General features: G+C 38.1%; 2 protein-coding genes across 2 annotated transcripts; both read left to right on the top strand.

Annotated features, from left to right (window-relative positions):
• Positions 1 to 932: 932 nt before the first annotated feature.
• Positions 933 to 1460, top strand: LOC140888088 (uncharacterized). Its single transcript, XM_073295765.1, has one exon. It carries the CDS (start codon positions 933 to 935, stop codon positions 1458 to 1460), a length of 528 nt encoding a protein of 175 aa, XP_073151866.1.
• Positions 1461 to 5688: 4228 nt separating this feature from the next.
• Positions 5689 to 11073, top strand: LOC140890581 (cell division control protein 2 homolog C). Its single transcript, XM_073298476.1, has 5 exons — positions 5689 to 6366; positions 6461 to 6530; positions 9752 to 9890; positions 10293 to 10834; positions 10944 to 11073. The coding sequence occupies exons 1-4, from the start codon at positions 5754 to 5756 to the stop codon at positions 10383 to 10385; spliced, it is 915 nt and encodes a 304-aa protein (XP_073154577.1). The 5' UTR covers positions 5689 to 5753; the 3' UTR covers positions 10386 to 10834; positions 10944 to 11073.
• Positions 11074 to 16879: the final 5806 nt, after the last annotated feature.

Here is a 16879-nt window from a genome sequence, read left to right as displayed (position 1 = left end):
TTCTGTGGTGGATATTATTATTATATTTTTTAATCGCATAAGAAATAAATTTTGGTTCTTGGCAGGGCCGTACAGCTTTCATGTTTGCATTAATCTATGGGTCTGTACATGAAAGGTTTTACTCATATAAGTTTATGATATTGTGGGTTGAAATCCTTGATACAATTATTTGTTTTACATGGTAAATTGATATTTTTTCCTTAAATAATTTATATCACCGTGAGGTTTCAATTTTAATTCAATGAATTGGCATACTATATAATAAAGTTATTATAGTTCATCATTCCGACTGAATAAATTGAAATAAGAAGTCGCCAAAGTGATCACTCTTATGTAGATTGTTCATGAAGAATTTTGAATGTTTGTAAGTTTGTATGTTCATGCGATTATTAATCGGCTCAAAAGAAGGTTAATATTTGGCTGAACTACATAATTACTTGTGATAGTAAACATGTAACGATTGTCAAGATTTTACATGCAAATAATGAATCAATCCAAAGAGAGGTTTGTTATTTGTCATGCATGATTGTTAGTGTTTGATTATTGCAACAAGAGTATCACTTGCAGTTAATTTTAATGTCCAAAGACTTGAAATTAATAGTGCGCTAGGTATCTTGAGATGGGATTGCCAGTTATTTTGAATTTTATTGATAATTATGATTGTGAGCATGATATTTATATTTCAGTTGTGTTTGTTTGTTTTTTTTTTTTTTTCAGTGAATGTTGCAACTATTTCTGCTAACCTAAATTCTGTGCCGGTCCTTAATGGTACCAACTTTAAGGACTGGAAGGAGAACATTTTGATAGTTCTTGGGTGCATGGACATGGACCTTGCGATTCGGACAGAGAAACCCAATGTTCCTTCGGCAACTAGCTCCTCGGGAGAGAGAGCTATATTTTAGAAGTGGGATCGCTCCAACCGCATGAGTCTAATGATTATCAAGCGTGCCATTCCGGAGGTTTTTAGGGGTGCGGTGTCCGGGGACACCACCAATGCCAAGGAGTACCTTGCTGAGATCGTGAAGCGCTTTGACAAAAGCGATAAGGCTGAAACAAGTACTATTCTGAAGAGCTTGATTTCAATGAAGTATAAAGGCAAGGGAAACATAAGGGAGTACATCATGGAGATGTCTCATCTTGCTTCGAAGTTGAAGGCACTCAAGCTTGATTTGCATGAGGATCTACTTGTGCATCTCATTCTGATTTCTCTTCCGGTTCAATTCAACCACTTTAAGGTCAGTTTTAACTGTCAGAAGGAAACGTGGAGTTTGAATGAATTGATTTCTCATTGTGTTCAAGAGGAAGAGAGATTGAAGCAAGAAAAGACAGAAAGTGCTCATTTGGCAAGCACCTCTAAGGACAAGGGAAAAGAAAGAATGAGGATGCTGCGGGTTCACGTGAAAAGAAACAAAATAAGGGTGGTGACCTTTGTTTCTTTTGCAAATGGCCCGGACACATAAATAAGGACTGTGCCAAGTATCGCACATGGCGTGAAAAGAAAGGGTTGCCTGAGCTACCGAAAGCCAAATGATGCTGAAAGACGTATCTACGTGGGCGATGGAAAGTCGGTAGATGTAAAAGCAATAGGGCACTTTAGGTTGTTATTAAGTACTGGTTTTTACTTGGATTTAATGGATACTTTTATTGTACCGTCGTTTAGACGGAATTTGGTTTCTGTTTGTTATTTGGACAAATTTGGTTATACTTGTTCCTTTGGAAACAATCAGTTTATGTTATCTATTAATTCTAGTATTGTTGGAACTGGTTCGCTTATGCAATATGACAATCTATATTTGCTTGACATACATGCTTCATATAATGAAACCCTAAATGTTGAATCAAAAGGTACAAAACGAAAGCTAAATAATCCTAATTCGGGTGCATTATGGCACAAGCGCTTAGGTCACATCTCTAGAAATAGAGTAGAACGACTTGTGTCGGATGGAATTCTAAATTCCATTGATTTTACGGATTTTAATGTCTGTATTGAATGCATTAAAGAAAAACAAACCAAAGGGAAGAGATTAGGTGCATATAGAGCTACGGAAGTTTTAGAGTTGATACATACGGATGTCTGTGGGCCGTTTCCAACATCTTCTTGGAATGGTCAACGCTACTTTGTATCATTCATAGACGATTTTTCAAGATATGCATACATATTTCTTATTCATGAAAAGGCTCAAACATTGGACGTGTTCAAGTCATTTAAGGTTGAAGTTGAAAATCAACTCGACAAAAGGATAAAGAAAATACGATCCGATCGTGGTGGTGAATACTACGGTCGGAACATGGTTCGGGTGAACAACGTCCAGGGCCTTTTGCCAAGTACCTAGAGGAGACAGGTATCGTCCCACAATACACCATGCCGGGATCTCCGAGCATGAATGGTGTAGCGGAAAGACGAAATCGGACTCTTAAGGATATGGTAGGGAGCATGATTAATCATTCATCATTACCGGAATTACTCTGGGGTGAGGCACTAAAGACGGCAGCATACATTCTGAATAGGGTGCCGACAAAAGCAGTTGCTAAAACACCTTTTGAGCTTTGGACCGGGCGAAAACCCAGTCTAAAGCATTTTCATGTTTGGGGATGTCCAGCTGAGGCAAGGCCTTATAGGCCACATGAGAATAAATTGGACCCCAAGACTGTGAGCAGCTACTTTATTGGCTATTCCGAGCGATCAAGGGGCTATAAATTTTATGATCCCAAATCAAGATCAATTTTTGAGACGGGTACAGCTACATTCTTCGAGGATATTGAGTTTGGGGGGAAGAATAAAATAAAGGACTTTGTCTTTGAGGAAGAATCAACTTCTACTACGATTAATGAGGAGTTGATTCCTATTCCGATTGTTTTAGACAATGATCAAGATTCCACTCTAATCATTGATCATATCGGAATTCCAGAAAATCAAGACATCATTGCTCTCCCAGAGGTACAAACTCAACAACCTCTTGAAGAAGTAATTGAGGTACAAGTGCCATTGCGGAGGTCCATGAGAGAAAAGAGAAGTACTATTTCGGATGACTATGTAGTATTTCTCCAGGAACATGAGGATAATGTTGGCATGATGGAAGATGATCCTATCAACTTTCAGAAAGCCATAGAAGGTTCGAATTCGGGAAAGTGGATCAAAGCAATGAATGAAGAGTATAAGTCAATGCAAGACAATAAAATTTGGGAACTTGTCCCATTACCGGAAGGTGCAAAACCTGTTGGTTGTAAATGGATTTTTAAGACCAAAAGGGATTCAAACGGTAATGTGGAAAAGTATAAAGCTCGTCTTGTAGCAAAAGGCTTTACTCAAAAATACGGAATTGACTATAAAGAGACTTTTTCTCCGGTTTCAACTAAAGACTCTTTTAGGACAATCATGGCACTTGTCGCGCATTTCGATATGGAGCTACATCAGATGGATGTAAAGACTGCGTTTCTCAATGACGACATTGATGAAACAATATATATGGTGCAGCCATAAAACTTTGTGTCGAGAGACCCAAAGAATATGGTTTGCAAATTAAAGAAATCCATCTATGGGCTTAAGCAAGCGTCTCGTCAGTGGTACCATAAATTTCATGAAATAATTCTCTCCTTTGGTTTTGAGGTGAATTTAGTCAATGATTGTGTGTATCACAAGTTCAATGGGAGTAAGCACATATTTTTGGTTTTATATGTGGATGACATTTTGCTTGCCACAAACGATATAGGCTTATTGCACCAAACCAAGAGTTTTTTGTCAAGACATTTCGAGATGAAAGATCTTGGTGAAGCCTCATTTGTATTAGGAATCCAGATACATCGAGATCGTTCTCGAGGTATTCTTGGATTGTCGCAGAGGAGCTATATCGATAAAGTACTCAAGAGATTTGGCATGCAAGATTGTAAACCAGGAAACACCCCAGTCGCTAAAGGAGACAACTTTAGTCTCAAACAGTGCCCTAAAGGAAAGCTTGAAATTCAAGAAATGCAAAAGATTCCCTATGCTTCGGCGGTAGTAAGTCTTATGTATGCTCAAGTATGTACGCGTCTGGATATTGCATACATAGTAGGTGTGTTGGGTAGATATCTAAGCAACCCAGGAATGGATCACTGGAAAGCAGTCAAAAGAGTAATGAGATACCTGAAGAGAACTAAGAATTACATGCTCACGTATAAGAGGTCAGACAGTCTTGAGATCATTGGGTTTTCTGACTCCGATTTTGCGGGATGCCAAGACAGTATGAGATCCACTTCGGGCTACATTTTTTTGCTAGCTGGTGGAGCCGTTTCTTGGAGAAGTGCCAAACAGACACTTATAGCTTCATCCACTATGGCGGCGGAATTTGTGGCTTGTTACGAGGCATCAAATCATGCAATATGGCTGAAGAACCTTGTCACTGGGCTGCGTATTCTGGAAGGGATTGAAAGACCCCTTGGGTTATTTTGTGACAACAAATCAGCTGTATTGTATTCCAACAACAATAGGAGCTCGACGAAGTCAAAGAATATAGACATCAAGTTCCTTGTTGTGAAAGAAAGGGTACAAAATGGGCATATTTCTATAGAACATATAGGTACAAACTCCATGGTAGCAGATCCCTTGACAAAGGGTTTGCCGCCTAGTGTCTTTCATGAGCATACTGCTCGTATGGGTGTTGTAGAGATCGATGATTTCTAGTTTGAGTGGGAGTTTGTAGTTTGGTTATCTTTCAGTTTGATTGTTTTATAGACATTTATGTATTTTTTTATTATTCTGATCAGAAATAAAGTATTATTCAGTTCATTACACTTGTACAATTATGTTTAAAGTTTGATCTCACTAAAGTTAAGTAGGACCAGTTGAAAATTGACATGAACAGATCACCTTGCATGTAATTTTCATGCCACTAATTCATGATTGATCTATGTCATTTAGTTATGTTGATGTACGTGACCATTGATGGGTTTAGTTGTGATTGATATAACGAAAACCGCTTTGATCCCATGTCAATATGACTACTAGACGATATTGTTCAGAATGTCCTCAGATTTTGATGACAAAAGATGTGAACACTAAGGATATCACATTCATTATGTTATATATGTGTCCAGTGGGAGATTGTTAGAATTTTGGGACACTTATATAATTAAGTGAATGTGTATGGTCATCAATTATAATAAGTTAAAATTATGTGATCTATTTTTGAAACAAGAAATTTGACTTAAGGACATAACTATCATGAATATTTATTGTAGATACCATATGCAGAATTCTTAATTTGATGAGGGGCCAAATTAGAAATAGGCAAAAGTTATTATAACTGTCTTTGTCAGTTATAAGGGGTTATGGTCCCCACATGTAGAGACACAACTTTTCTCTGTATCCCCATCAACAGAGATTATCAAGAAATCTAAAAGAAACTCTACAGTGGAATATCAAAACCATCATCAATATCACAACTATGGCCAAAGATCTGGGTACGCTTCCGCAATCCTTTGATTTAGAATCAGTTTTTTGAAAATTGAATAGGCTATTAAGTTTTTACCAACATAGAAAATATCTAATTATATAAAGGAAATTTTCCTAATTTAAATTCAAGGTGCAGATGAGGTGTACACCTTCCATTATTCAAATTTTTATAGTAGATTTTGTGGTAAACGAATGTGTCGAATGCTATTATTAGTCCCAAAAAACATAACATATTCAAAAAAAATTGAAAAGGTTGAAGCGGGAAAAGTGTAATAAATAAAATGGAGAAAGAAAGTGAGAGAGATGTAATTCTGAATCTGAAATGGACAAGTACGAGAAGCTAGAGAAGGTCGGGGAAGGGACGTACGGGAAGGTGTACAGAGCAAAAGAGAAGGCGACGGGGCAGGTGGTGGCATTGAAGAAAACGCGGCTGGAGATGGATGAAGAGGGTGTTCCGCCGACGGCTCTTCGAGAGGTTTCCCTCCTTCAGATGCTGTCCCAGTCTCTCTACGTGGTGCGTTTACTCTGCGTTGAGCATGTCGACAATAAGAATGGAAAGCCCCTTCTGTATCTTGTTTTCGAGTATCTGGACACCGACCTAAAGAAATTCATCGATTCCCACCGCAAAGGCCCCAATCCCAGGCCCCTCCCCCAACAGTTGATTCAGAGCTTCCTTTACCAGCTCTGCAAGGGCGTCTCTCACTGCCATAGTCACGGAGTTCTTCACCGTGACCTCAAGCCCCAAAATCTGCTTCTTGATAAGGATAAAGGCGTCCTTAAGATCGCCGATCTCGGTCTTGGAAGGGCCTTTACTGTACCTCTCAAGAGCTACACACACGAGATCGTTACTTTATGGTATAGAGCTCCAGAGGTCCTCCTCGGATCAACTAATTACTCTACTGCAGTTGATATGTGGTCTGTGGGGTGTATTTTCGGTGAGAAAGTTTATTCTATGGTAAACAACTAGTGTTTACTGTTTAGCCAAGTTTCTTCACTTTTTTTTTTTTTTTTTTTTTTTTGCTTTTGCAGCTGAGATGGTCAGACGCCAAGCTTTGTTTCCCGGAGATTCTGAGTTTCAACAACTGCTGCACATCTTTAGGTACATTTTTTTACTTAATAATTTTATCATGTTATGATTTATGTTGGTACCAAATTTTTTAGGGATATCTGGATCCTAATTGATAAGACGAAAGAATTATCAACACAATATTGGATGCAATTTGGAAATGATAACTGTAGTTTGGGCAGCATGATGGTTTAAAGTTGAGATGATAATGGGACTCTTTTCTTTCAAACGAGATTATTGTGTTCATGATATTTAAGTAATATAATGCCATATAATGGAATGAACATCTGCTCGTACCTATAGTTTCTAATGAATGCAACTTGTGGACTCAGTTGAATCTAATTTGCTCAATCGCAAAATAGCAGTTCATATTACACCCGTTTGTGAAGGTCTCTACACTCGTTTGTACAAGCATGGCAAAATCCATTCCCTCACACTCTCCTCCTTCCTTGGAATAGGAACCATTGATGAGTTCCAATGGCATGAATACGAAACCATAATGCCATCACGAGTACAAAATCCTGTTTTTGACACAACCTTTTGTCATGCATAATGTAATGGAATTCAAACCATAAGTCTCTTACTAAAGACACGAAGCTCCATGTAGTTTATCTTGTAGTTCATTAATGACATGAACAGAGTATTTGTCCGGCACTGTGATATCATTAATGGCTTTGTAATCTCCAAAAAACCTCCAACAGTCCAACTCTTATCTTTTCTTTTACTAGGATTGTAGGATCGAGTATGTACTGGAACTTTGGTGTATTATACACTCTGCTAACGTTTCCCCATTTAGCTATTCAGTCTCATCTTTTCGGTAATGAGCATATCTATATGGCCTCCAATGCACCGGCTCTTTCCTTCCTTGATAATAATTGCATGATCAGTTATCTTCACATGTGATAACCCTATCTGTGTTCTTAAACACTTACTTGATTTGAACACTTCCTTGATTCCCCCCGAACTTCCTCTAAACTCTTCATATGCTTTGGTTCACATACTTCACCTTTTACCCTTGCCGAGCTGAGCCTTCTGAAATCATCTCCCACAACATTAATTTCCACAAGACTCCGCATCACTTGTCTTAGAGATTGAGTGCAGTGAGGTGGTGCTTGGGTAAATATAAGGATTTCCCTGTCATTTCACTTCCTTGTATCTCTTCATAAATTTCATGCTCAACCTCCCCTATTGTTTGCAACCATGCTATCCCTAAAATAAGATCCGCACCCCAAACCCAAAAAATATGCTTCAACCTTGATTTCATAGTCCCCTAAATCCATCCTACAGTACCAAACAACCTCATGGAATTATTCGATGTTCCATACCCTAGTTTGTCCTTGAATTCCTCTCTGTTGATACCTTAATACCACGCTCAGGACCAACTTTTCTGAACTACAGGTGTGACTTGAGATGCTATTAACCTACATTCTACATCTGCATCCAATTCTCCCATTATTCACACTTCTTCCTTGTTGATCTGGCATCATTAAGTTGGTTAATCCTTGTCCATAGTCAAAATTGTGATGCGTAAGGATTTGCCCAGGTATTGATGTTGTGGGCTGTAAGTTTGCCCACGATGAAATCACAATTCCTTATCCCTTTTTCAAGTTATTCTTGATAGGAATAGGACTTGTGTAGTTGTGTGCCTCAGAATTGGTCCCTACCCTTGCTGGCTTGCATGATACTTCCAGTGCTTCCTCCACACGATTGATCTCCAACCAGTCTTGTACTTTGTGGTGGCTGCTGCCCCCTCAATATCCTTTCCACACCCCATGTCCCTGTGAATTTGCTTCACCCTAGGGTATCTTTTGGTTTGAACACTCAGTTTCAACTAATTTATGTTTGCTTTGGGTTTGACACCGACCTATTGACTACTCATTAAGCACTTACATTTCCTTAGGCTTGCCTCCTCTCCAATGATCTCCTCGTCAATTGATCGATCCATTTCTGTAGCTTGAATGATGGTGATTGGTCCATGAGTTCTCATCCTCCTCGACACATCCTTTAACCCACTAACAAATATCCTAATACTTCCTCCTTGCATAATCCCTCAAGCATTGTCATCAACTGCTCAAATTGTTTACATATTCCTCTACTATTTGATATCCTTGCCGGAGTGAATCCTATAGTTCATAGGGTTGCAAACTTTGGGACCTGTATCATCTTATGAATTTCAGAGCAAATCCATCCCATGTTAGTATGTTACATCTCATATCCTCATCTTCAGTTCTTCGTATAATACCTCCTTCCATACATACCACAATTGGACACTATTGTCCATTGTAATGCCCTAAATTTCAAAGTACCGTCCCTTAAAACTTTGGAGCTCCACCTTCCTACAGCTTGCTTCACTTCGTAGCTGCCCAACCAATGATTTTCACTTTACTGCTTATCTTCCATTCTTCCTCCATCTTTTGGTTGCTCGATCCTCCTTTTCCCTTTTAAATGAAATCTTCCTCTCCTGTGCTTTGGCCATCATGTCCAGTCCCATGTTCCTTGATCAGATGTGACACTCCATTAATGTTTTCATTTTCAGCTGGGAAGCAATAGAGTGCATGGTTTCTTACTTTCTATCGTTTCTCTTGTGTAATTGATCCTTTGTTTGCCATCTGTCCCCACAATATGCACCAGCGCCTTCTCTGTGGATTCTTTTTTTGGCCTTGTTTCTTGTTGTTGTCCTGGTTTCTTTCTCCTCCACTAGATCCGACAGGCCCAACCAGTTGATATGAATAGCATTTCCTTGATAAGATAAATGACATTAACAAATGTCAGATTCAAAGGATTTCAATCACACATAATTTAAAAGTTTTTTTACAAGATAAATGGCCAAGTTCCTTCTATCGAAAATTCTCTCCAAATCGAGAGGAATATTCATGTAAGAAATATAATCCTCTCTCCTTCCCTATGAAGGCTAGCAAAACTCATTAATATTTCACTACCCACTATAAGCAAGGAAATAAATCAATCAATTTCTAGTTAATTTTGGAAGCTGATTTGCTATATTATTGCCCTTTGGTTATTCAACTTGTCGCAGCAAGTTGAATGCATTATTGTTCTATTTGGTGCCTCAAGGAACACACGAAATGCATGCGTTAAAAAAGTAGTTGGACTATGGACATTTCTTCTACCAAGACCCAAATGAATGCTAATCTTTAGTTCATTTAGTTACCTCTTTCAATAAAAAATCACAAATTGGTCACCATCAAATTGTTTCATATAAGTTTTAATTGACTTCAGATAGTATCATCTTGCAGGTTGCTGGGGACACCAACTGAAATCCAGTGGCCAGGAGTTAGGTCACTGCGAGATTGGCATGTGTATCCACAATGGGAACCCCAGAACTTGACCCGCGCTGTTCCCTCATTGGGACCTGATGGTGTTGACCTTTTATCGGTAAATTCCATATCCTTGACCTCTGGTGACTTGAAATTTTGTTGCATACAACTTACACACATTCCCTTCTACTTTCCAATCAAATTGAAGGTCATAGACTCATAGTGATGTCTTATATGATCTTCGAGTTTGTTGAACTTCCAGCTTTTCTTGTATTTTGTGCATGCACGCTTGTGTGTCTTAATTTGAGCTTTTAGAGTTGGTCCAAGACAAATGTTGGAAATGTTCGAAGCTTCTAATATATCTTTCTGATTACTTTGCTTGAAAAACTGGTGCAATTAATCACCCTCATTCCTGTGAATTGGTGTTATGTTCTTTTTAAGCATATCCATCATGGTATGACTGTTTTTCTTTTAATGAAAATTGATGCATGGGTGTTTGTTTCTTTTTTGGGCTATGCAGAAGATGCTTACATATGATCCAGCTGAGAGGATTTCAGCGAAAGCTGCTCTTGATCACCCATACTTTGACAGCTTGGATAAATCTCAATTCTGAAATGTTTTCCTTGTGAAAGTGTGAAGGCCATCTTCATCTTTGCTCGACTGATTTCTTGATAAGAGTTTATTAGCACTCTTTGAAGGATTCCATCATCTTGGTGATATTTTCAACCTTTCATTACTCTATCTATTAATGATAATACGCTATCACTTTAGGCAGTGTTTGGTAGACTGGATAGCATAGAGATTAGTGTACAATCCAATGTTTGGTTCGTTTTTAACGGAAATTGCTTATACCTACGGCCCGGCACTAAATACCTGTAGCAGCTGGAAAACATTGGACTGTTGTCAAGGCCTCACACGTGGTATTGCTAAGCCCAATGTGTACAGTACGTTGGATTAGTTAATTTTTGACCTTTCTACCCTTAGACCTAATATTTCTCCACTCCGCCATTAGAAATCTTTCATGGCCGCTTCTTCCTTCCTCCATTATTTCCCGCGTCGAAGGTATGAACACTCTTCGCCTAAGCAATTTTCTCTTCTTCTATTTAATATGTCCAACTCTCGTTTCGTGAAATAGGTAATTGTCGTAGTTCCAACTCTTGTTTGTGAATAGGATGTCCAAGAACAGGTTGATGCAACAATTCCGAGCTTTGATTTTTCCACTTTGTTGCATGAACCCACGGACAATTCCGTGAAAGTGTCCAACAATTTCGAGCTTTAATTGTCGTAGTTCCAACAATTCCGTGAAATACGATGTCCACTATAGCTGCAAAAGTTCTAAGAAACCTCAAATTAATGAGTAAGAGAAAGTGTCGTTGTACAAAAAAACAAAAGGGAGGTGAGATCCAGTCATCCAGATCTGGAAATGAGCACAACCGTATCAAGGGAGAAGAAGATGGAAATTAGATCTGGTATCTGGTAGTGCCGTGCAGGAAGGTAGCCTTGATTGGTTGGGGGCAAAATCATGGTCAACAAGGGGTAAAATGGTCTATACAAATATAAACACTTGTTTTATCACTAACTCAAAAATACTACCAAACAAATAATAAAATTATCACAACTTTTACTATCCTTTATTTTATCAAACTTTATATCTATACATTATTAATCTCATCACACCAATCAAACGATGCCTTATTGTTGAGGACGGGACTACTATCATCCTCATCAGTTGATCTTGGTTTATGTAAATAGACTAGATTTATTCACTACGTGTGGTTGTGTGATCATTGTGCTTAATTGCTCCACCTGATTGGTCTTAGAATTGCAAGACATGAAAGGCATAAATATGATGTTCCTTCCTATTCTATTATTTCAACGTCAAACAGAAAAGTTAAATCAATTACAAGTTTACAATCGCGCCTATTGAATGATGGAGTATAGCGAATCAGAAAATCATACAGTCGGTAAATCATTAAGATTTCTTTCTTTCCGTTATTACTGGGCAATCAATCAAGCTTTATGCGTTTCCCATAACGTAATTTTAAGGAAAAAAATATGGGCTAATTGTATCTACGCCCTTTGTGAAAGGTCTAAAAGGCATAAAACACCATGTGTAAAATTAATAGCATGTTAGATCCTATGTTTTAAAAAATTAACAGAAAAACCCCTATGAGAGGGTATAATTGTGCTCGAGTTTGTCTAACATAGGGGTGAAATGTATTATATTTTAAAAAACCGAGGGATGCATTAGTTTATTAATATTTCTTAGGGGATTTTATGATTTTTACACTTTTTACAGAAAAGATTAATGCAATTAGCCCTAATATCTTTAATTTATTTGTTTTTTCACAATTGAAAGGGGGGTCTCAATGTTTGGCAAAATATTTTTTTTGATCGGTTGAACAAGTACTACTAAAATAATATGTAAAACTATATTGTCTTATCCAAGTGATGAGTATCAATTCTATCAATCAACATCCCCGAGAGAATCTGGTTTATTTTTTTCGAAAGCCTAGGGACAATATAATGCATATAAACAACAAAACATATGCAATTTATTATAATAAAAACTTATCACAATATGATTTAGTCCTAAAAATTTTTGGAGTTTCTAACATTCCACATGCAATATACCGTGCTAGACAAGAATCATGTTTCACAAATGCAATGAAATTGTAAGGGACAATTGGTTGCACATAAACATAGATTTAGATGCTGTCATAGGATGTTGACAATATCTCCAATAACATGTAGCGAAAAATTATAAATGCGTGAATAAAATAAACTCGCAACCGAATAATTAGACTTAGATATTTAAGCAAGAGTATTGTGCAATGGCTCATGGGCTCATGATAAAACTTTCATTAGAAAACTAAATCAAAAAGTTTACAAAAACTTTCAAACTAGCGAATTATTGTAAAATCAATTTTCTCAAACATGTGAGAAAATAAACAAATAAAACACGAAACATGCGAGCAACACGATCCAATTCTTAAATGCTCTCAAAATCTTCACGTCGATCACGTAACTAAAACACGATCAAAGAGTGTAGAAACAAACTTCAAATATGAATCTGAGATTACTTGAGTTGAATGCACGAAAGCTTCTACACAAAAATCTCTCTCTTGGTCGATGCTCTCTCTCTTTTCTTGCATACACATCACTTCAATATATATAATAATAGAATCATTCATATTCTATCTTCTTTGTAGGCTTGCAATTCTTATCTCCTTAAAGATTTGATCTTTATTTCCTTTTATCAAAGATTGCATCTACAAAGATAAGGAAATAAAGATATAATCAAATACCATAATATCACAAATCATAATTCAATCTGAAACGATCATCATCTCTAGTTTAATTAATTATTTAAGAAAAATACTGATTTTAAAAAAAATTGTCATGACCTATCTGTTTAACACGAAACCACATGTCTCAATTCAGCATTTAAATATAAATAAACACCATAGAAGGAAAACGGAACGACAAGAGCATCAGATTCCAAAACAATGCCAATCCCAAGTTTAAGAGGAGAAATAGCGAATATAGTTTACATACCATAAATTTGAAAAGCAGGGAAAATACCTCATGCAACACTACTCAGCAAAAATAAAAAGTATACTAGTTATTACAAATAGTGTGTAGTGAACCGCACCGTGATCATCTACTAATCAGAACTTAAGCATGCAATTAATTAATAAAATAATCTTAATCAGAGAAACTGCGGAATTAAAGTAAGTCAAATACCAGGTAAGCAAAACCTAGTGGTCAACCCTGCTATCCAGCCTTGGTCACCACCTAACCTCCCTGTCTCCGGGAGAACTACCTGCATCTGCCCCATGGAATAGGGCATCCAGCCAACAGAAAAATAACCGGAAGTGAGCCTAACATACTCAGTACGAGAGTATGAGTATACGATGTTATGTGTGCATGTATGTAAGTGACCTGGGTACCAAGACTCTCAGGTCAAAAAACAAGCTCATAGACCGGGCCCAGGGTATATAGCACGCTGCGCCGTCGCATCAGGAGGTGGCTCATATACCCAGTGGATAATGGTGACCTGATACTAGTACATGTGTCCAACCATAAAGGAGACCTGACACAAGACTTACGTATCCAACCATCCACAAACTCGTTGGGTGAGCGCCCTACTACATGATACCTCTAAGGTAAAAGCTCAATATGCTCATGTATGCAACATACAATCATGACATGCTGTATATAAAAGCATATAAAACATGCAATCACATAATCCATGCAAACACATAATACATGCATACTCAATCTGGATATCTAGAATAATACTTCCGTACCTCATACACTAGGCAAGCTAGACCAGCACTATGTCCAAGCCTACAGTCCGCACTACAATGCAAAGTACTCATGCATTACCACTTTATTCTAAAAGCCTTAACTACGCTATAGCATACTCCCCATTTACTATAAGGAGCCAGAGCTATACCTGCGTCCGTCGTCAGCCCACTGATGATGATTGCCCCAGAACTTGGGCACCACTCCACCGTAAACCTGGAGCGCCTCGCCAACCTTTGGACCAAGCCTAGGAAGGCTAGAATCACCCCTAAAACACCTAGAATACTCTAAAACCAAGAGAGAAGATGTGAGATTGGTGTGAAATTGTGGCCCTCGGAACCCCTATTTATAGGCCACGATCGGAAGCTCCGATCTTCGATCGGTGCATGTTTGCCACGTTTTGGACGGCCGAGATCGGAAGCTCCGATCGCAGGCATCTGGCCACGTGTTTAAATCTCCTTGACACCTGTTTCTGGTTGAGATCGGAAGCTCCAATCTCAGGATCGGAAGCTCCGATCTGCCCGGAAGCTCCGAACTATTTCTCATGTTTCCGAACTGGTTTTGGGCCCCCAAGAACCCCCGGGACCTACCCCACCATTTTCGGACGTTTCGGATCTGATTTTCCACTTATTTTTACCAAATAAGGACTCCTTAAACATGTTTTGACACTTTTAAAATTATATGTCATTTTTTAACATGTTTAAAATCACTTAATCTTTTAAAATGGAACCGGGCTACTACATTTTCCCCCTACTTAAGATATTTCGTCCTCGAACAATCTTAAGTACTGAATGCAGTAAAACACTGAATAAACATCTTTTATTCAAACTGATTCATTTTACAAGTTACAATCTGAAAATACAACAATTCAAAATAACTCTGGATAATCTGTACGCATACGACTCTCAAGTTCCCAAGTGGCCTCCTCAGTGCCTCGATGCTGCCACTGAACTAGAACAAGAGGAATGGTCTTGTTGCGTAACACCTTATCCTTATGACCTATGATACGCAAAGGTCTCTCCACGTATGTGACGCCCCGTTTTTATCTTAAATGAGTTTATTTGAGTTAATCAGAGATTGCAGAGTTCACGAGCCGACTTGATTTTGATCAGGGTTCTTTTTGCAAATTTTGGAAATTTCAGGGACTAAAACGCAAATTTTGAGTTTAATATATTATCTACACTTGGAAAAGACTTGACTTAGTCTTCACTTCTCCTCCTTCTTCCTCTCCATCGATTCCTTCCATTAAAGCTTGAGGAAACGCTTCTTTAAGCTTTCCAAATCCAGTCCGAGCTCGATCCGTCCGTTGGAATTTATTTCTGAAGGCAGATTATCGATCACAGCAGTGAGAGCTCTGTTATATCGTAAGTTTTTCTACGATCGGATACATTCTAGTTTTTGGATGTTGTTAGAATCGTTCTAGATTCGAGTATGTTGTTCTCTACAGAGTTCTGATCGTTTATTATCTGTCAGTTTTGAAATAGAGCGACGTTCGGATTTGTTATGATTTTTGGAAGCCATTTTCGAAAATCATGGTTTTGAGATTTGTTGGGTTTGTCTTGTTGTTGTATTAGCATTGAATTGAGTTGTTATCAGTATTGAACTGCTGTCTGCGTTGCCGGTTTGTTCAGTTATAGCCATTATGCCGTCGGTTTGAGTTTTTGGAGATTTTGAACCGTTTTTGAGTTTGAACTTGGCTTGTAAGTTGATTGTGGTTATTGATCAATCATCTCTTGTATCTGAACAGATTCGTTTGGAGTTGTCAAGCCCAGAGTTAGCAGCTGTTTGATCGTTTCAGAGAATTGGACGAAGAACGGTATAAAGAGTTTTCCTTGAACCGTTGCCTTGTTGTTGTTAGATTGTGTAGTTGTTTATACAATCTCTTTTGTAGCTTATCCAGAGTTGGAGCTACTGCATTGAAAGGTAAAAGCAGTCATCGTAGCGGGATAGCATACTCGGGACTGTGGTTCTCGAGTTTTCCCTTTTGAAATCACATACTTGCATCTACACTTGTTCTAGCATGAGGAACTTGTGTATTGTTTGATTGTATTGGTTTTTGTTAAAAGGATTATGTTTTATGTTTCTGTTATGCATTCATCTTGAGCCAATCTTGTTTCAGCGGGCAGAACCGCCCTTTTTGTTTAGACGTTTGGGAACTATGATTGAGTGGCCCAGGTCGTAGTCGTTTCGTCTGGTGCTAGCATACTCATTATAGTTGCTCAAAGTCTAGAGGAGTGAGATACGTGGCACCACCTCGATTGGGAGAGTCGGTGAGTTGTTACGTGATCTTATCCTCGGGATCCCAAAGGCACAACAGCAATCCCTCGTTATCAGATTTGATATCCCTGTTTAAAGACATGCATTTCATTACGATGTTATTGATTTCGTTATTGTATTGAAAGCATGTTTGTTACTTGTATTACTTGTTATGTTGCTTTTACTGGAAATGTCGTTCTCACCGGTTATCCGGCTGTTGCTTTGTTTTGTATGTGTACTTGGCAACAGGTGGGGCAGGAACAAGTCAGAAGAGGCATGGTTAGCTTCGAGGGCAAGTAGTAGAAGTGAGACTCGGTTTAGAAGTCGAATTAGCATGTTTATCTAGTTTAAGATTGAAGCATGTTAGAACTCGAACTTGATATGTTTTGTTATTCGAATTAGTTTGTATTCGGATTGTAATCTAAAATCGAAGTATGTTGTTGTTGTATCGTTTTAGACTTCTGGTTGTTTTTAGGCCTTCTGAAAGCATGACTTGTTATGGAATGTTTCCCTACACCCTGTTATTGCATATGTATTTGA

The sequence above is a fragment of the Henckelia pumila genome, chromosome 3 (genome assembly GCF_033568475.1).
Source record: "Henckelia pumila isolate YLH828 chromosome 3, ASM3356847v2, whole genome shotgun sequence".
NCBI lineage: Eukaryota > Viridiplantae > Streptophyta > Magnoliopsida > Lamiales > Gesneriaceae > Henckelia > Henckelia pumila.
Note: the sequence above shows the minus strand (reverse complement) of the source record. Positions and strands in the feature narration are given on the sequence as shown.

Bases quoted from the DNA above. Each gene is read 5' to 3' on its own strand.
- LOC140888088 (XM_073295765.1), top strand. From the start codon at position 933: ATGATTATCAAGCGTGCCATTCCGGAGGTTTTTAGGGGTGCGGTGTCC.
- LOC140890581 (XM_073298476.1), top strand. From the start codon at position 5,754: ATGGACAAGTACGAGAAGCTAGAGAAGGTCGGGGAAGGGACGTACGGG. The intron at 6,531-9,751 runs GTACATTTTTTT...ATCATCTTGCAG, and splicing joins CAACTGCTGCACATCTTTAG to GTTGCTGGGGACACCAACTG. The intron at 9,891-10,292 runs GTAAATTCCATA...TGGGCTATGCAG, and splicing joins ATGGTGTTGACCTTTTATCG to AAGATGCTTACATATGATCC.